The 20,770-nt window shown below is 42.2% G+C and overlaps 1 protein-coding gene across 1 annotated transcript in view; it reads left to right on the top strand.

Moving 5' to 3' along the window:
* Positions 1 to 4,530: 4,530 nt before the first annotated feature.
* Positions 4,531 to 20,770, top strand: part of EGFL6 (EGF like domain multiple 6) — a 45,482-nt gene continuing 29,242 nt past the window's right edge. The window contains exons 1-5 of the mRNA XM_068425517.1: positions 4,531 to 4,598; positions 11,104 to 11,216; positions 13,254 to 13,346; positions 16,207 to 16,326; positions 20,127 to 20,246. Of these exons, the coding sequence (XP_068281618.1) occupies positions 4,531 to 4,598; positions 11,104 to 11,216; positions 13,254 to 13,346; positions 16,207 to 16,326; positions 20,127 to 20,246 (514 nt within the window). The remainder of the gene's footprint in view (positions 4,599 to 11,103; positions 11,217 to 13,253; positions 13,347 to 16,206; positions 16,327 to 20,126; positions 20,247 to 20,770) is intronic.

Below are 20,770 nucleotides of genomic sequence, written 5' to 3'. Positions count from 1 at the left end.
AGTAGTATCCTTTAACATATTAACCCATCAAATGCTTCGTGGCCATAAGCCAGGCAAAAACTGATATGTGTGAAGCATAGGTTGGGCATTTTGTGTGTCATTTACTCAGTGCCACCTAGGTCTGTTTGCTGCAGTAATCTCTCAGGATTACTGCTTCTTCTTCTTCACCTTCTGCCAGAGCAGCACTTTTCATACTCAGAGGAATACAGTTTATATATATATATTCTATATATAAATCTGTCACATTAGGAAGTTACATCAAGCTTGTGTTTTTCGTTTGTAACAGGGAAAAAAAATGTAATTCTAGGTGGAGCCTTTTTATCACCTCACAACTTCTTTTCTCTGTTTCTATAAACCAGAGATTAAAAGCATGTAGAGATTAGCAGTGTAGAAGGTCAACACTGGCAATAGTACCTGGGGATAAGATGGAGTGAGAAATCATAAATGCATCAAAATATGCTTCACCTTGGGTTTGGGTTTAACAAGTGCTCTGCTCTGGTGGGTTAATGTTGCACTCCAGGGGAAAGTAAAATGTCCTGACATCCACAAGCATTTCCAAAAATGGTCTGCAACACACATGCTGTTCTCTCATCTGTTTTTTCACTAAAAATGACTTTTCTATCTAAAATTATCCCAAATAAGGACTGAAGACTCTTCTCAACTCTTCTGTCTTGTACTGTGGTGTCACTGCTTCCACTAGTACTGAAAAGCTTTGTAGAAAGCATTCCCAAACTCAGATTCCTCTTACTGCCCCAATTAAACAAACAAACAACAAAAAAAAAACCCTACTATGCATTTGAGTCTGAACTTTAAAGTTAGCGTGTTTGAATGGAAAAAAGAACAAAGAGAAGGCAGAAGTCACATTGAAAGAAACTCTTGGATTTTTTCCCCTTGTCCTCTGACCTTGAGCTGAGCCAAAGCTACATGTGTCAAGGCTCTTGGGTAGAGGACAGCACTGTGGGATGTGGGAGCATATGCCATGCAGGCCAGCGTGAATGAAGAGGAGAGGATGTCAGGTGCAAGACTAAAATTTGTTTAGTGTCCCAATAAATCTGCATTTCCTACTGACAAATCAGAATGCTTAAACCCTGATGGATATCATGGTTTACACACTGTATCTCAGGTTGATTATAACAGCTGATTAAAACATTTGCACTCCTGTTATAATCAGTTCAGGCAAGTGTAATTTAAGAATTTTCCCAAAGTCATAGGTAGTAGAAGTGTAGTTGGAGCCTTGACCTCTTCTGTGGCGAAGATGCGTGTAATGTTTTGGATGGTCAAAGCAAAACCAAATTAAAATGGTAAGTGTGAATAATATCCGTGTCCTGTTTAACTCTGCAGAATCTTTTCAGGAATGGATCATGACCTGAGACTTGAGAATTTCTCACCTTGGGAATCATAAAACAAAACGCTGTGTGAGAGGGGATCTCCAGAATGCTCGGTATCTTGTGGGCTAGAAGGGCTAAAGAATGCAAATATGAATATCCTAGCAAATATAATCGTGCTCTGTGAATGCCGTTGTTGTTGTTTCTCCAATTATTGTTCTAAATGAAAGACAGAGTTTCAAGTAATCATTTTATTATCTATCCACAAGTCACTCTTTATAAAAAAAAAGAGATATTTTTAGGAAATAAAAGCTCGAAACAGACTATATGCACTATAATTCAGAACTGAATTCTCTTCTGACCCATAAAACTTGTCTTGAATACTGATCAGTATTTTAATGGCAAGTCCAGCATCAAGTGATACATCTGTATCTATGTGTTGGAATAAATGCGCATAATGAAAACCATGCGTCTTTGAATATAGACTTAAGCAATTGGCATGCTTTCTACACAGCTCTGGTTTAACTAAAATCGAAAGAGTACTCCTCCCATACAGGAAGACAAGTCTAATGAAGAGAGTAGGAGAGTCTCAAGGTACTACTGCATTTCAGAAACACAGCAGAACAGCTGCAAACCAGCGATGGCTTTTGTGTCCAGCAGCCAGGAAAAAAAAAGTGTCTTTATCATCCTGTACAGCACATAATCACCATTGTATTTTTTTTTTTTTAATTAGATGTAATTTGGATCCTGGGACTAAATTTGCCGTCTTTTGCTAGCTCTAACTTTGTACTGCTCTACTCTCCAAGGTGACTTAAACCTACTTTGGGGGGATATCTGTAGTTTCAGGAGTCTGAAGAAATCAGCAGCAGATGACAGCCTGGCACACATTCAAAACTGGGTGGATGGGCAGGAAAACAGCTGATCGATTAGAACTATTGGAAAAATATCTTATTTGAAAAGTTTTGGTACAAGCAGATTTTAGACTGACCCAAATAGGCATCTCTACTTCAAACATCTCTCTTGAGTGTAGGTGCTGATATTGCTCAGCAGAGGATTAAGCTGGAGTTGACTAAAACTGTTGCCATCCTAGTTTTCCTGGACATTCCCATTCCCATGGCAAGGATGACAGAACAAGCTGGCCAAAGGCTTGTGCTTAAAATGCTGAATTCAATATGCCAGTGTACAAACGCTTTGCTGCAGCATCCCTGGCAATCCCTAAGAACAGCAGACAGCTAGTGGTGGTGACTGTGTCAACCATGCCTGCTGAGGCACACTTGCCGACAACCACTGAACTGAGTGGGGTGACCCATGGCAAGTGACCTTGCGAGAAGATCTGTTTTCTTTCCTGCCTTTACCACAGACTTCCTGGGTGATCCCAGCTAAATCGCTTATTCCTCAGCTTTCCCTTCTGTCCAAAAAGGAAAACTAGTCCCTTCAAACTCCCAGCGACATTCTGGGACTGACTTCATGCTCACAAGGGTCTGTGAGATGACCGAGTGGGTGGTGTGATTCAAACGCAAACAGCCAAGAGTGATAAAAGCGTTCCCTATTTTATTTTGTGTTAGCTACCTTATCACTGCAAACAGACCTATTTCATAAAAAATTTACCCAGCAAACAATGTTGGTTGGTGGTAGTGGTGAGTATTTTTACTCCAGAATTATCATTGTAGTTTAGAATTCTCTCGACTTAAAAATTCAAATTTGTTTCAACACTACTTTTATAAATATTTCTGCTTTCTGAATCAACTCATTGATTGTGAATATTACATTGCATATGTATTGTCAGCAGTTGGGATTTTTAAGTACGAATTACCAATTCCTTGTGCTTACTCATGTTGTAATCCTCCATCAAGCTGGCCTTTGTAACAGCTGCTCTTTACACTCCCTGGTCTAATTCTGGATGTGTCCAACTACAAATGGGCTCAGAATCCAGTATCCAGACGCTTTCGATAAGAACATTACATCTGACTAAATAGCCCCTGCTTTGTACAGGTGCTATGCTATCTCTGCTGATTCTGGCTGCCCTCTCTGTATGCTCACTACAGCAGAGTTGCCTTCAACAGGAACAACTCTCCAGAGCTCGGGATTGGGAAAATTGGTCGTAGTAGGATCTGGAAACTGGGAACAGAGTTGATGCTTTTTGACACAATATCCTTTATTGCCAAAAAGTGTTTAGCAAGTAGGCTAGTGTGACTGTGAGCATAAAAAAAAAAAAAAAAAAAAAAAAGACATATCCTTCTCCTGCTGAGTGGTTTTACAGTATGAGGAAGGCATCAAGGGATACAGCACAGGTAGAACATATCTTACCAGTACTGCACTGAAAATTTTTGAATTTGTTGGCAAACATCAGTCACATCTTAACCAAGTTTCTCCATTGCTGCAGAAGGATAGAGTTCTTAATTAATCTTGAAAAAAAAACCTCATACGAAACCCAGCACCCCCAAAATGCAAGCATTAGCCTAGGAGGATATACAAGGGGGTGAGGCAGTTCACATACCGTGGCAGCACCACCAAACCGAAAGACTAGCTAGCAAGAAGTAACGTAACCAACTAGCTTTGGCAGCTTAAAGAAAAACTTATCCCAGGGGCAGCTGCCTCAGCAGCTTGAACAGAGTTTTCCCACGGAAGGCCCTGCAACTGAAAGGCAAAACCTGCACATCTTTCAGTGCAAATGTTGTTTCCCTGTGATGGAAACGCGCCGCAGAGGTGTCCCGGCGGGTGGCGGGTGCCGGCGGAGGCACAACCCGCGGGGCAGCGCCGGCTGTTGCACGCAATAAGCGGTGTCGGGACGGGGCTGGGGGGCCGTACGGCCCGCCGGACTGGCATGGCTTTCCCCGGGGGACACCGCCGTGGCTCCGTGCCCGTACCCACGGGGGGGCGGCTCCCGGCCTGCAGCCTGCCCTCCTCCCGGCTGCGGCGACCCCGCGGCGCGGGGCCCCCTTCCCGCCCGCCGCTCCGCTCCCGCGGGCCCAGCGGAGCCGCTTGCCCCGTCGGTGGCCGCTGCCCGCCCCGTCCCGGGGCGTGTGGGACGCGTGAGGCGAGCGCGGCCAGAGGCGGGCCCGCCCCGCCCCGCCCCGCCCGGTTATACAGCCCCGTCCCGCCGCCCGCCCGTTCTCCGGTCCTCCCGCCCCGCCGCCAAGGGCCACCCAGCCGCCGCCTCACCACCGCGGGGCCGGGGCCGCCGCCGCCTCCCCGCGGCCGGGCGATGGTGCCGGCGCCCCGGGGCGCCCTGCTCGCCGCCCTCCTCGCCGCCGGGCTGGCCGCCGCGGGCAGGTGAGCGGGGACGGCGGGGCGGGGCGGCGGTCGGGAGAGGGGCCGGGGACCGCTGCTGTCCCGCTCCTGTGCGGGGTCCGGGCGGGACGGGGCTGGGTCCGGGTCCTCCCTGCCGTGCCGCTCCCTGGCATGCCGGGGGCTGCCGTGCTCGCCCGCTGGCGCGGGTGTAAGCGGGTCCCTCCTCCACCCGTGCCCGTGGGGCTCGCCCCGGCGGCGGCAGGTCCCCGGGGCCGCTCCCCACAGCGCCGCGTCAGAGCGGGTACGGCGGCGCCCCGGCTCCGTGGTGCTGAAGAGGGCGTTGGGGCTGGCGTGTGCGCCGCCTCCCTTAGGTGATGGCACCAAAGCTGCGGGGCTTTTTTACTCTGGGGAAAATGGTAACTTCGGTGCGCTGCCGGAGGTCCAAACGGTGAGAACAGCCGCACCGCGTACGGAAAGGTGCGAGCTGCTTTCCTCTTCGGTCTGCTTGTATGAACAGATACTTTAAAAGCAGCCTGCCGTGACAGCTGTTAAATTCTGCAGAGATGGGCACGCTCCCGAAACAGAGTGAGATTTTGAGAGAGGATAAATAAAACTGTTTACTCCAGATCAAGCCATTCCCGTGTTCCCCTTCTCAGTTTCTCCAGAAGCAAATAAAAGGCCACAAGTGCTGCAGCAAGAGAGGAGCTAGTAAAAGGAGAATTCACAGCAAGTGGGGACGAAGCCTTCAAGATGTTGTGTGGTTGATTTGTTTAGTATCAGATTTGTGAGTGGGAATGTTAACAATTAACAAGTGGCAGTGTGCTGTTGCAGCATACGCAGGGCTATCAAGCGGTCAGCTCCGCAGGAACTGGACCTTCATGAACTCCAGACCTGCTCTTGCAGAAAACACGTTGGCTCTCAAAGCAGAGCTCCGTTTTAATGCTCGTGTTAGTTATTTCTTGATGTTGTGTATTTGCATTTCAAACACTTTGAAAGGTGTGAAACTGCAAAATAAGAGCATTATCTCCTTCCAGAAGAAAGTATGGCCTGGAGTTAGCTGAAGCAAAGAGGAGATTGTCTTTGGTAAAAATTACATTATTTGACAGTAAGTCGTGAAACCTATGGGAAACCTACAACCTGCCTAAGAGTGATTGTTCTACAGCCTGTCTTGTCCAAGCTAATGTTGGATGATGGTGGTGGCACCTCTCTTTTCTACCCAGTCTGTCGTTCTGCCTTTTCCATTGGGAGAAAGGGGAAAGAAGAGATTTTCAAACATCTCGATGGAAATCTCAGATGACAAGGGATTCTAGTTTAAGAGAACAAAGAAATCCTATCAGCTCTGAACAGCTAGGAAGAAGGAATAGGAAATAGTGAAAATTCGAATCAGTTTGGAAAAAATGAATTAATTATGATAATTTTTGTCTCTTAGAAGTGTAACTTTCATGTCTGGACATTTCTGCTCTGAGCACTTCCTTTAAGGAGTTTGGTGGGCACATGAAGCCTTAAAGGAAATTCTGCAAGCCCAAACTAAACTTCATTTGGAGTTTTGGGAGGGACTCAGTGAAGCACGACTGTTGTCATGCTGAATGCCTGAAACTGGCTGAAAGGATATCTAAGACACAGTTACTAAAATGATAATAGGTGACACTTTTTTTGTTTTATTTAATATGACTGTAGGTGAACTTTTTTCTAGAAGGAAGTCACCCTGCAAATAAGCTTGTGTAAAAACAAACAAAACCAAAAAACCAACCAACCACCGCAACAAAAAAACTCCTATGCCTTCATTTGGCAAAGCGTACAAATTTATCTCTGTATGACATACACTCCTAAGAGACTTTTTAGAAATTTCTTTCAAATTGCTAAGTTGCGAGATACCATCTTTTTGTCCTGCTGAATATATCGGTTGATCAAAATTTTAGGTTTAATGCTAGTCAGGTTTTGCTAGCAACAATGTCCAGAATTTTTTTTAGAGGAAAATTAAAGAAAGGGATAATATCCTGTCTTTGAAATTAACTGGCAGCTGCTAATAATATAATTGAGGCCTTCCTCCGCTCACCCCCGCAGCAGCAAGCAGCTATTGTATGGGTAAGAGCTGACCAAAAGTGTCCTGCAGAGATCTTATGCAAACAGTGCACTAAATCTATTCAGCAGCTGTGTCTTCAAGGAAAAAAAAAAAAAAAGGAAAAAAGGAAAAAAGGTAAGTGCTTCTAAATGTTCCTTCCGGAGAAAACTTTAGTAAAAGATGGAATATTAATAGGACCTGAAAACAAACAACTGTATTAACTCAAATCATACCTGACTTTTGTTATCTACCTACCTGGTTAAACCAGGCTTTCAAAGATTTGCTTGCTCATCCTCTGCAGCTGCTACTGTCACATAACCCAGTTCAGGCAGAGCTTACGCTGCTCGTGATCACTGGTCAGGAGAACATGACAAGTAACTTTTTTCACTGTTAGAGTTTTAAGTTCTTTTTATTTCAGCCGTTACTGGTAAAATGGCTGCTAATGAGGATTACAGTCCAGCACAGCTATCAGCTCAGTTATTATATTTGAAATTTTTGACTGCCCATTGGTATACAGACATTTTTAGTAGCTTGGATTTGGCCTAGGTCATAACTAATTTTGAGAAATGGATGCGATGTAAAAATGTTTTCTTATTTTCTAGAATGAAATGACAAAGAGGAGTAGGGGGTGGCGGGGGAGTCTGTTGGATAAGCAAGTCCCAACATTCAGGTGTGCATAATTCCCTCCTCTTTCACCAGTACTTGTAGTATTTTCCTTTGCAGTTATTTGTGTATTTAAGCTATTGGGGAGATCAGTCCTACCCTATCAATCAACCTCACTCTGCTGGAAGATCTATCTAGCTACTTGATCAGTGGAGCAGCTGAACTTTCTGGACATGTTTTATTGTAAATACCTAAGTTTTCTTTTTTTAATATAAAATTAAGTAAATCACTGCAAGGAGTGAAAAGTACTGTGTAGTAGTTTAAGGTCTGTCCTCACATAACACACCCAATTTATTTCGTCTGCTGCTCACGCCACTGTAGGTATAGAGTTATATAGTTACCTCATCCTGGCCAGTATCTGAATGCTTTGCTCTGAATTGATCTGACTTCTTTTGGGATAGAATTCATCATCTTCATATTACTCCAGAGAGGAAAACTTTTTTTTTCAGCTGCAGCTGAGTAAATGGGACGTTACTTCATTCATGCCTATGTTTATATCATTATAGGCAACATTAGGTCTTTCTCAATTTGTGAAAGAGACTACGTATCTTGAAATTAGGTAGGAGTCGTTCTCCTGGTTCTTCAACACTCTTCAAGACTCTCACCCCTCTTGTGGCTGTGTTCATACTCGTGTCCCCCTCAGAGTATTAATGGACAGTAGTACAAGAGCAAATGGATATAAATTGGCCTTTCTCTTCACAAGCTCTTCTTCTGTTTGGAGCTGCCTGACGTGTAGTAGGAAGCGATCAGATCCCCCTCTCAGCTTTTGGTTTGCTCAACTGAAGCCAAGTTCTTTGCATCCTCTCTAAAACAGGTTTTTCATTCTTCATAGCTTTTATCACCATATATACCATATATAATTCATATTTCTTCACCATGGATGTTAAGAAATGTATGCAATACAACCTGACCCAGCAGCAGTAAAGCTTCCCTGGAATTTTGACTGAAACACCTGAGAGTCCCACCTATTTTATAATGGTGCTGGCAGCCCACAGTGATCTTGTGACAGCTAATGCGACCAGCTCTTTCTTTCTGTCACCTTAACTAAGGACTCCCTGGCTTACTGTAGAAGTCCTTGTTATTCATCTTCAATGTTCTTTGCTAAATGCCTTCCTACTGGTGTCATCAATGTCAGAGCCACATAAAATTGGTTACTTCCCTGCTGCCTGGGCACCCTGTATGGCTCAGTCTGTCACTTGCTGCCTTTAGCACCAGTGCTGTAAGCTGCTGACTCTCAGAGGACAGAGTTCTTCACTAGAAATGCAGAGACAGCCTTTACCACTGACCTGCACAGCGATGCAACCTGCGCAGTCCGCCCTCTCTTGCCTTTCTTCAGTCACATATTTAAGCTATGGGTCCTTCAAGGACAGGTATATTTCACACACTGAGCAGACAGTGACAAGCACAGCAATATCTCACTCAAGCTTCTAGCTACTCACCGTGAAATCCTACATGAATATCATATAGGGAGGGATCAGGGGTGGCCTATATCTCCAGTCTGCATTACGTCTCCCCCAGCATCCAGGAAGGTCCATGTGACACTCTCTTGGAAATGATCCGCCTGACTGAAAGGATCTCCTCTTTACAAATAATCTTTCTTTTGTGCAAAATGCTGAACTCCTGACAGCAGTAGCTGAGCTGATGGCTGGTGGTTCTTCACGGGTTAGAGGGACTAACCTGGCAAAATTGGTTTTCCTCCCAGATTTTGAGATCCAGGTGGGCTCTCAATGATCTAGTTGACTTTTCCCACTGCCAAAGGTAGGCTTTAATTTGGTGCTTTTTGTGGAAGTCAGAACAAGTGGAAGACCTTGTCCAGGGCAGTATCTATAAAGTTCAGCTATGTTCATCTTATTTGCAGTTTTATGGAACACTTATCAGTTTTAAGACAAGTTTGTACTGAAAACTTTTGAGATATTTTATACTTTGTAAAAATACTTCCATTATTTGATTTTGAAGTGAATTATTAAATAAAATGTTATTGAATGAGTTTGTCTTCCTGTGGAAATGAACACCTTTTGGAAAGTAACAAGGTTCTGCTTCCTCCAGGCTTTAGGTATTTTAACCTTTCAGGGGAGTCACAGCACTATCCAGCTGCATTCAAGGGGATTTTCTGGGGTGTAAGCAGAATATGCATTTACTATCCAGGTGAATTCAAGGGCACTTTCTAGCATGTAAGCAGAACATATGCTCTTTAACTTTTATACTTGTGAGTTATGTAAGCCAGCAGCATTTGGACGAACAACATGAAAAAGGGTTATTTTATTGTCTATAAATCCAGAGGCAGGGTGCTGATTTCTAATAGACACCCATACAGGAGTCATTGCTGTTCAATACACTTTTACCCCTGTCTGAAGATGGGGTCTATGTAGTCCTGTAAACTGCATCACTGGGTGGTTGGCAAAGGCTGGGTGACTTCAGAAAAGTTTTTTCCAACACTGAAGTCTTTTTACTTGCCAGGTGACATGAGACCCATCTCTTTATTCAGGGTATCTCAGAGGCATGAGCTTACGCATTTCCTCTGAACTCCTTTCTCTTTCCAATGGTTCTGCTACTAAAGAAAACTCTGAAATAACATCTTGCATCTTTGAAGTGTATGCTCATATTTATTTTACTAGTTTGCCTTAGTAGTGTTTACAGTAACTGTTCCAATACGAGTGCAACCCTTCCAGGTAAGCACAGGAAGATACGTGCAAAGCACTGCTGTAAGGTGATAAAGCAATGCCTTTATTCTGCATTAGACTAAAAAATGAAGAAGTTCCTAGCCTGTGGACTTTTTTCCATTTTTTTCCCCACCATGGGAATGTTTGTTGCTATGTATTGCCCCCTGCAATACTCCAAATCTCTTGCTACAAAGCTCTCACAGATAAGGTATTTTCTGTATCAGAAACAACACTTTGGACTTCAAAGAAAGTGCATTTTAAATTATGGCCTGGAAGAAGCAGTGGGGACAGAGGATTTTGGATAAAGAAGAGAATTTCATAAAGGGGACAGGCATGTGGTAGTGGAGAAGTTAAGTAACAGCAAGCAGAGGAAGAAGAGAACCGTTGCAGCATAGAGTAGGTCTAGAAGTCTTACACAGTTCTGGATTTCCATCAGATTTAAAATTTTGGCAACTCACGTTGCAAGTTTTCCAACTCTTGCAGCTGTTGATCTGCACAGTGACTTTGAACACCCTGGGCTTATTGGCATATTAAATTAATGTTAATTTGTATGCTCCGGGAGTCCCATGCAACCAGAATCCACGGGACTGTCTGCACTTATGCAACCAATCTGCACGTATGCAGTGGCTGTGAGCCTGCAAGTCACTAGCTTTTATGGGGCTGACTGATGTTCAGAAAGGTGCTTTTCTGTAGAATCAATATTTCATCATCCAGTGCAATAGCACTGTCAGGTATGGCTTCATATATCCAATCCATATTCTTCATGTGACACAAGTGGAGTTCCATTGACTTCACTGATACTAAAAATGACTCATTCTAGCAGGGGACCTCACTGTATTTTTTTGCCTTTGCCATGTTTCTTATTAGAAAGGATTTATGATGCACAGTTAATTTATTGCAGGCGAATCATTCCCATCTCTCCTGTTTCTCCAACCAAATGCAACTTTGCATTCCTGTGTAGGAATGCTGTCAAATGCTCCAAGGTTTGGTGAAATGGAAATGCCTGACAGTGGATAAAACATGAGGGAAATGTCCAAGGTTTGGTGAAATGTAAATGCCTGACAGTGGATAAAACATGAGGGAAATGTACAAAGGAGTATATGGAGGAATGGATTAAAGTGTGTGTGCCTGCTGGAGCTAGTGTTTATCCTTCTTTACACAGCTCGAGAGCTCGTGGGCAGCTGGTGACTGTGAGCCAGCCTGGAGTGTGTCGCTATGGTTCTAGGTTCGATTGCTGTTATGGCTGGAAAAAGAACAACAAGGGCCACTGTGAAGGTAACATTAATACTTTATGCTTGTTTCCTCTCCACGTCTGTGTACATTGTACTAATAAAGAGATTTCATCTATGTCTGCCAGAAGTTAGAGAAAGAAACCACCTGAGGAGTGAAATCTCTGTGAGAGAGTGAATAAAACATGTTTGAGAGACCATCTCCTCAAAAAAGCAGAGCTTTGGGTAAATAACACCGAACAATAAAACATGTATTCAAAAATTCTTAGGTCCAGAAGGGACCATCTGTTCTTACCTCCTGCACAGCCCTGGTCAGTGTCTATAACTCTTACAGCTGTCAAGTAAGTGCCAAAAATGCAGTGTCTTCTAATGCTACATATGGACCCCTGAAGTGTATTTTTTGTCAGCTGGTATCCTTTATCTTCAGAAGTACACAGCCTCTGAGAACCAGGAGTTTTTAACTTTCTAAAAATATAAATAAAACCCAAGCAATAAGTGCACCTGACTTGAACTTGGGTAGCCAGCCAGCGTTCTGGTCTGTGGATCGTTGGCTCAATGAAGAGTGAATGTCTCTTAAGACCTTTCTAATCTTTCTCAGATGTTGCACCTATTGTCCCAGAGAGTTTGGCATTGTATATCTGGTGAATTTGAAAAAAGTCTTAGGGTTATTCATTGCTGAAAATCAACAGACTGATGTATAAAAGGGAAAGATGCCAAAAAGTCTCTGCTCTGTATATATAGCATGACAGTTTAAAAAGGAAAAACTGATGAATACCTTTATTAATATTTATGCGCTGCTTAATAGCACCTTAGTTTTGATGCAGATTAATACCTTGAGGGACAACTGGCAAATGTAACTTTGATCGGCCAGTGGAGTAAGTTGTCTTGTTGTAAAGCAGTAGGGTGCTTTCTTAGTAAAATTCAGTTTTCATAAACTTTTAAGATTCTTCTTTGGCAGATTTCTTTAAGCCAACTGTAATTCTGCATTGTAAATCCAGATGCAGTGATGTTCTCTGCTCCAGTGTTAATACTCAGCTGGTCTCGCACTATGCCACATTGCATTCAGGGGTATGAGTAGGGTTGAAATATGCTTTGATCTGCAGAGCTAATACATCTAAATGAATTTGTAAATGTAGGGAAGATACTTGAATTCATCAGCGTGAATTTTAATTAGGAATTTTACTATATAGTAACTAACACTGTGACTTTCCTCTTTCCTGTGGTTTGCATAGCAGCTGAATTATACAAGGTAGAGAGATGCCCATCCTGGTGCAGACTCTTTTGCTGTTTTTCCAGAGCTAGTCCTGATTTAAATGCATGTTTGGTTTGCTTTTCCTGAATAACCCTCATGTTGACAATCACATTGACTTTAGGAGCCTTAAGCCTTATAAAAGTCAGCATTTAATTTCTGACTTAATGATCCAGAGGGCTGAGAGTTAGAAAGCCTTTACTTTTTAATGCATCCAGGCTAAGCACAGCCCTCCCAAGTCATTGTAAACCTGATGCAATTGTACTTTTTGGGATGTGCGGTAAGGATAGTTGCCTGATCGTTTGACAGATGTACTCTGGGTGTTCCACCATGGGATGGACATGTTCCTTGGCTGTAAGTGAGGGGATCCAAACGTGGAAAACTACTCTAGGGTAATGTGTCTCCTGTGGCTGCAGGAGACTGCTGTTGCCTCTTTCCTACTCCAGATGCCAAGCATAGCAAGTCAAGCTGCTGGCTAGCTGCTTCCCACATAGGCTTCTTAAAAATAGGAAAAAGGCAAGAGCACAAAACTAAATGTGAATCTTAAGCATGGCGGAAAAAGCATGAGGGAGAGAGCTAAAAGGAATCCCTTCTTTCCCAGATCTTAACAAACCTGGAAAAGCACACACTTGTGTAAGACATGCTAGTGTCACTTTTCTCCAGCGGAAATAAAGTGCTGATCAGTAGCTACCATGCCAAAACTAGAGGGAGAGGTATGGAGGATGTTGAACTTGTGCAACACGTTTTTGGGCAACTAAGCAGGGCCCAAGTTCTCAAATAGAGTATTTCTAACTTTTTCTTTTTCTCTCTCTTTTTCCTGCCTGACTCCTCCAGCTATCTGTGGACATGGCTGCAAGTATGGCGAATGCATGGGACCCAACAAATGCAAATGTTTCCCTGGATTTGCAGGGAAAACCTGTAATCAAGGTTTGTGCACATGGGGATATTCCTCCAGAAAGCAGATTGTTGATGTTCTGTCTCCTTATCTTGTACTATGGATAGTGTCATCTTCCAAAACAGTAAAACAATATATGTTCTTGTTTACATAAAAGAGCTTAGAGTTTAAGGCTTTTGGATCTCCAGCATCTCAGGCAAACTTTGAGCCTCCTTCAGTACACAGAAGTTTGAATCTATATCATCTATCTCCTGCAGGCTGAAGACAAGGGCAAACTGTTGTATTTATAGTCAGAGGATTAAGGCATGGAGAGATTACATAGGAAATTATTAGAAGAGGTGAAATTCAAATCCAGAACCCATCTTATTTTCTTAACTAGCAACCCATGCTACTTTCTTAACTAACCTTCTCATCAGAAAGACATGCAATTATATGCTAGGCATGTCATTTCTCAAGCTCCCTGGGCCAATGCCATCTGTTTGCATATGCTGATTGGTATTTTTGAGAACACAGAATTGGGAGTTGTTAGAATTGCATATTCAGAAACTTTGAATGCACCACTTTCCCTCCACAAACTTGCAATTAGACATGGAAATATTTCAGCTAACACATTGGTGAGAACTCAGCTTTTTTTTCCTGTTCCAATATATGAGACCCCTATGTTGGATCAGATGATAGGAGCAGGTCACTGCACAGTGGGAAGCCATCCTACTGCACTGCAGATGTGTGAACTGCAGGTGCTGTGAGGGAAGCATGACATAAAGGCCACACATATTGATGGGTCTCTCCTTGCTACATTCCTAAGCACCTGCAGTCTTTGCTTGAAAATGTTGCATTGACATGCTAAAATCACATTGTTCAGAGTCAAAACAATGCATTTATTACACAATATCTTTCAAACAATATGCTATAAAGCTATACTGTTAAGTATTTTGGAAAACTTCATCTTTTGCACTTTTGGTGTTGCTTACAGGGAAAGAAGTCAATCCCTCAGTACCACTAGAGAGGAAATTGAAACGGCAGCTGTGGTTGTGTGTAATAGATGATAGTAAAAGACTTTCAACTTAATCCTCTAAACCCAGAAGTTTAACCTCAAAAATTAATTGACATTTGAAATATTAACAACAGGCAACAGAGAAGCCCCCAGCTTTTAGGTGTTTTCTGTGCAGTAACTCCAGCTGGATTTGATATGCCCTCCGTACTCAAGCAGATCAGTTCTGCACACTTGCAGTAAATCCAAAGTCTGAGGCTTGGTGGAAGCACCACACAGACCTACATGTGCAAATTGCCTGTTAGCTTCCTGGGCTGTTTTACCTTCTGAAGCATGCCCAGGAATGTTTTAGTCAAGTGGTGGCTGGCATAGGCCAGAAATGTCCTGGAGCTATTTCAATAGTATAGCCATATAGGCGGTCATGTTCCAGCAGCCACGAATGCTCAGAGCCACTTTTAATTTACTGGCAGATGTAGCCTTGGTGTGTCCTTACAGCAGAATGCCCTGCTGAGCAAGCTCAACATGAGCTAACTAAAATAACAGAGATAAGGGGACTGTATTAGTCTGCCACCAAGTCTGAGCTAAATTAGCCTTATCTCCCTAGGTTGTCTTTCAGAGCTGTGTATGCTATCTGTGCATTACTGTGCATTGTGCAAGATAGGTGCAGCTAAACGCTTTTGAAAATGCATGGTCCAAGTGGAATAACTTTTGTTCCCCTCTAGTTTCTTTGTTAAAAGAGTCTTGGTTATTTAGCAGAGCCACAGCAGCACAGAAATCCAATGTGATTTGCAAGCTGATAGGTTATCGTTTTTCAAACAGACCCTATGTTTAGATAACAGAATGCAACCCACTTTTTCTTCCCTGGACTGAGCTGTAACAAACACTTCTGCACACATATAACCACAACGAAGTTTATGCTTTGAATGGTCTGGAGGTTTTCTGGTGTCTGCAGGGTGCATAGACATGAGAACAGATGCTTCTCCTGTTAGAAGTGGAGCAGCACAAGCTCAGTGCTTGGAGAGTTGCATCTTTATTGAAATTATGTTATTGGTCATATGTGCCATTAAACACATGTTGAATGGGCTGCGTACGCCGGTGCATTCTGTTAATGAGCTGTCTGTTTACTAATGAGGTTTCAAAATACAAGAGGTAGAGGTGTCAGTTCACAGACGTCACAAGCACAGATGTTGTCCCCTTGTCATAGGACCAATACCATTGTCAGCACTGCTCTGCCTATACCTCACAAATCGAACTCTTTAGGATTCTGGTTTTCTTCCTGTGAAGGATAGGTATTGGGAATTTGAAATTAATTTAGCTTCTGCAAAGCCTTTTAAATCCTGGATTTTTTGAAGGATTTAGAATGCTTTTGTTCTCAGGATTTTGAGATTTTTGAGATTTGTCCTTTTATTCTTAAAGTCACATGATTTTTATATATTGTATTTCATCTCTGCTAGACATCCCTGCCCTGATAACCTTGGTACCAATGTGTAGCTCAGGAAAAAACTGTATCTTTGTTTCACTTTATCTCAAGCTGATTTGCTGTTCTTAGTCTCACATTTTTGCCTTTCTAATACAGAGGTCAACTGGAGGACTGAAATCTCCAGCTAGAATCAGAGAAATCCAGAAAAATAACTCCCAGAAAACAGAGTAACTGCAATTCTCTCCCCACCTCTCCACCTCTTCATAACAAGCTGCCAGATGTGGCCAGAGTTTGTATTAATTTTTCAGGTGTAGAAGTCTGTGTATGTTAGTTTTGCTATCAGTCTTTCATCCAGATGGTCTGCTAAACTCTCATCTTGCAAGGAGCTGGCTCATTTTCAATCCAGGCAATATTATCCACCTATATGTATGAATATATGTATATAAACCCAGCACTCACTTCATTCCAATGACTTCTGCAGATCTGAATGAATGTGGACTGAAACCACGTCTCTGTGAACACAGATGTATGAATACACATGGCAGCTACAAGTGCTATTGTCTCAACGGGTACATGCTTATGCCAGATGGCACATGTGCAAGTAAGTAATAGAGCTGATAGGACAGGCACACCGAAATCACCTAATTGCATTTGATCCCAGCAGGTTTTCTGCTTGTGATGAATGGATTTAGCTTATTCAGGATAGGGTCTTTACCTATCAGCTCTCTGGTACTGTCAGCAGCTGAAAGAGGCTTTCTGTTTGACAGATATGGATAAAGTAAACTAGGTCATACTGGTATTTTGGTGTTCAGAGGAATTTTTGTCCTGCTAGAAGTAAAAATCTTTGATAGCATTACTTCAGATGAAGAACAGCTAGTATAACCTTTGTGTATAGTCCTGCCATTTCATCTGTTGAATAAGGATGAATGAATCTATCCAAGCAGAGCACCAATATAGACTACTTTTTACTGTGATTAATTTCATGCCATTACTCCTTACCTTACCTTTCTGTGGTCTTTGACTCATTTATTTATTTTCTCTGAGTTTATATGCTTCCCACACTTGCCGCCAGCTTCTTGAAAACATTTGTTCACTGAGCTAAGGCTTATATAAACTGTATTTCCAGCTATTTTATTTGTCTTCAAGCCAGCGTGTAACAGAAAGTATTCTGCTTTCTTAGCCAACCTGATCTTTCAGGCCTGAGGAAGCTTCATATTTTTCAATGACGCTGTTCTGTTTGTAGAAAATACTTTTTTTTCTTCACTTGAGCTGTTCCATACAGGTATTTTGGCTTTGAATTTCACAAAACCCTAGGTAACATGGTGACAGCCCTTTCTGGAGTCCACTGGACTGGAGCAGATGCATCAGCTGGACAAGGAAGCTAGCTGGTCTCAGCAGTGGAACAATCTGCTTGAGAGGTCTGTCCTAAAGCAATAGACCTAGCTGTATGGGGTACAGCACAATCTTCCCCATGGATATGACAGAGAACCATAAATTCTGAAAGGCTTTGACCTCCAAACCTTGGAGACAACCACGCACCAGGCAGGCTGTCCGTCTGGTGAGTTTGCTGTCAGTTTTGGGATAACTGGAAAAATACCCAGCCTTGGCAAATACTCACAGGAGTGCAGGGTCTGCAGGTTGGGGGCAGGCAGAAAAGCCAGAGCTGTTACTCTCTCTCTTATGGCAGGGAGACAGAAATTGCTGCAAAAGGTGCCCGGGGCCAGAGCTTTTGAAGGGTTTCCCTTTCCTGCATCACAGCTCAGGGCTGTGCCTCTATGTTACTAATCATGGTGGGTATCACCAGCAGACAACAGCTGCAGGGCTCTGAGATCCTGAGAAATGGATATGTATTTCTTCCAAGATAATTTGTATATCTGCTGACATCATACGCCAAGCAGTTTTCCGTAAGGCCACTGTCTTATGGACAGCTGAATTTGGCAGAAGCCAGAACTACAGTCACAAGAAACTATCTTGTCTCGCTTCCTGTTGAGCCCAGCAGCAGCTTTGTCCCATCCATCCCTCACTGCCCCTGCTCAGAGCACAAACGCTTGCTGCAGCCCTGCTTCTGAACCAAGTCGGAAAACTAGATCCAGGCTGTTACTAACCATTTCTGCTGGATTATTTTTAAGCCAGTCTTAGTTCGGAACTAGTTTCATCATTTAAGAAACTCTGCGTTTGTACCAAATGCGCAGTTGCACCATCCCTTACTTGGGCCAGCACAAAGCACTGAATTTCTCAGCAGCAGTAGTGGCCAGTATCAAGTGTATATGAAAAAAATTGCCTGAGCAGCTGTGAGCCCTGAAGCTTGTGTTTCACTTAAGCACATGGAAATGTTATTTCTCAGTGGAACCCCAACAAACACTGACACAGAATGAAACCAAATTTCAGGGGAGAAAAAGGGTTTCCCGCAGAAGGGAAGTCTTCATTCTTCACAGCTCTAGTTAAGGAGGCAAATATCTTCATGTTCATGCAGCTTGTGCTTCATTAACCCAACCCATCTGCCACCTTCCAGTTCCTTCCAGTTCGAAAAAAGAGCCTTTATTTTCTTAAGCAGAAACTATGATTATGAAATGAAGTAGTAAATTATTTACTCAAGTAGAAATTATTCTTGGTTAAGTCTACTAGCCTCCCATTACACTTGATGCTAACTTAAGCTTGTGCTTGGATGAAATGCTAGGTTATTTAACCAACCATAGAATCTCATAATTTTATTCAGGCAAACATTTTGAACATATTATTGCTCCTTTTGAATCAAATTCTCCATGATGTAAGTCTCCTTCGTAAGATGAAGTCCACCCAGTCTGTGCAGTCAGGCTTATCTGCAACCATGCCAAGGGACCGTGGAGCTGGACGAAGGGTATCAGAAGAATGTGGCTTTGGGCCACAGAAAACAATTGCTAAACAGTTAGTAGGTTAGTACCTAACACAAAGTCACTCAAATTCTGCAGGAATTCCTGTACTAGATCTGATTAGCAGTTCATTTAAGCCAATATTATGACTAACCAAAGCCAGGAACAGGAGCTTCAAACAAAAGAGAAAACAGACAAATACCAGTCAGAGAAGCATAACATTTAATAGGTTTCTTTATTTCCACTTAGGAAGTAGATAATGTGATATAGTATTAAGATTTACAGTCTGTCATTTTTTAACTCTTACCTCCCGCTACTGTGTATGTTCTCATTCACACAAAAGTAAAATGCAAATACAGTGAATTCTTGGCTTTGAACCACAGAGTCTAAACAAACCAGCCTAGAAAAACAGTTTTCACACAGATTAAACAGATTCATTTTAATAGCACACAGAACTAATATGCATTATATTCAAATCACAAATAATATGGCTGTAGCTATATATGCACCTGCACACATCACTATCTTTTCTATACACTCTGTTTTTACACACCATTCTGAAAGTGCTGGTACCTCTGACAATAAACGTGTTGCATTTTGGAATAAAATTCATATCTTTTCTACCTAAGCAGTAGCCAGTATTCAAGTCCTTGCAGTTGGTTTCTGTCTCTAATAAAATGACAACTGTTCCAGGCTTTTCACTTACAAAGAACCTATATACAGTTCTGTTTCCCTGAGCACTACCAGAGCGAAGTAGCTGGAAATACTTTCTTTGCATACACCTCCATCTCTTCCAGTAAACGTTTCCAAATACTACTTTTCTCCCTGGCATCATAACACTAATGCTTCCTGGATATCTTCAGGATTTTAGAAATATCTCCCTACATACTTAATATATTTCTCCTACTTTTCTAACCTCTCACAGGTCTCTCAGACAAGATCTAGACCCCTACGTTTCTCTTTAGAGGCTAATCAAAGTAATCTCCAATAATTCACACTCCTAACCTACCTGTGGCAACTAAGACTTGTATTCTGGGTAGTGCCTCTTTAGATTCAGATATCTGTTCCATAAAGGATCAAAATAAAGGGCAATTTCTAAGTCCATCAGCCTAATAGTTTTAAAAATCAAATTCTATACTAGAAGCATGTTTAATGGTAAGCAATAAAAACATTTCACTACCAAATAGCAGTTTTCTGTATGGTAAAACTGTCACAATGGAAAATGTAAAAAAAACCCCACTTTGTTCTACTTTGAGCAGTTTTCTCTCTGAATCAAAAAGGCGTTAGTAAGAAGTCACAGAAATGGGAACAGAGAAAAAGGAGGAATAAGGGCAGATAAAGAAAGAACAAAGTGAAGGGGAGAAGGAATTTAAGATCTATTATCTCATGGACTGCTGAATTGTTAATGTGTTAATGTATGAGCAACTTGATTAATGATGAATGGAATATTGTTGTTCTGATTAATTTTCTGTATTCATCAAGATCTAAATTTTAAGTGTGTGATCCCACCCTAGGTTTTTGCTCTTTTTTTTATTTTAAATACTGTTTTCAGATTCTAGGACATGTGCCATGGTGAATTGCCAATATGGATGTGAAGAAGTCAAAGGGGAGGTACAGTGTCTTTGTCCATCAGGTGGCCTTCAGTTGGGACCGAGTGGAAGGACGTGCATTGGTATGGTTAGAGAGCTCACTCAGTTTCTTTTCCATAGCATCCCAAAAAACTGAAGAGTCTGAGGAAAGGTTAATAACTAGTTAGATCTCCTCACTGGCTTGAATGAGACTTCTTTTTACTCACAGTGTGATGTAAGGCTTGCACGCTTTTTTAAAAAACTGTTCTTGTAATATTGGCCATGTAATCCTTTGAGCGAGTCTCATCCCCAATAAATAATCAAATGTTTTGACATAATTTGGAGTCATTAGCAGATTCAGTTACTCCCTATTGCTCTGAGGTCTACAATGTTTTGCCTGCAGGAAACTGTCTTACTGATGTAATGCGTTAGAGGATTTGGGGGTTGTGTTTCGGTGGGTTTTTCTCTTATTGTGATAACCCACAATAAAAACTTCCAGATTTTTCTCCAGAAGTTTCAACATCACTTAACGTGGGGGTTTCCTGTGATGAAGAAAGCATTACTTACAACACTTGCCACTGTTCTGTGATACCAGTTTTACATTGTCATCTGACAAAGTGGTGCTACA

Source organism: Nyctibius grandis, chromosome 2 (genome assembly GCF_013368605.1).
Source record: "Nyctibius grandis isolate bNycGra1 chromosome 2, bNycGra1.pri, whole genome shotgun sequence".
Taxonomy (NCBI): domain Eukaryota; kingdom Metazoa; phylum Chordata; class Aves; order Nyctibiiformes; family Nyctibiidae; genus Nyctibius; species Nyctibius grandis.
Note: the sequence above shows the minus strand (reverse complement) of the source record. Positions and strands in the feature narration are given on the sequence as shown.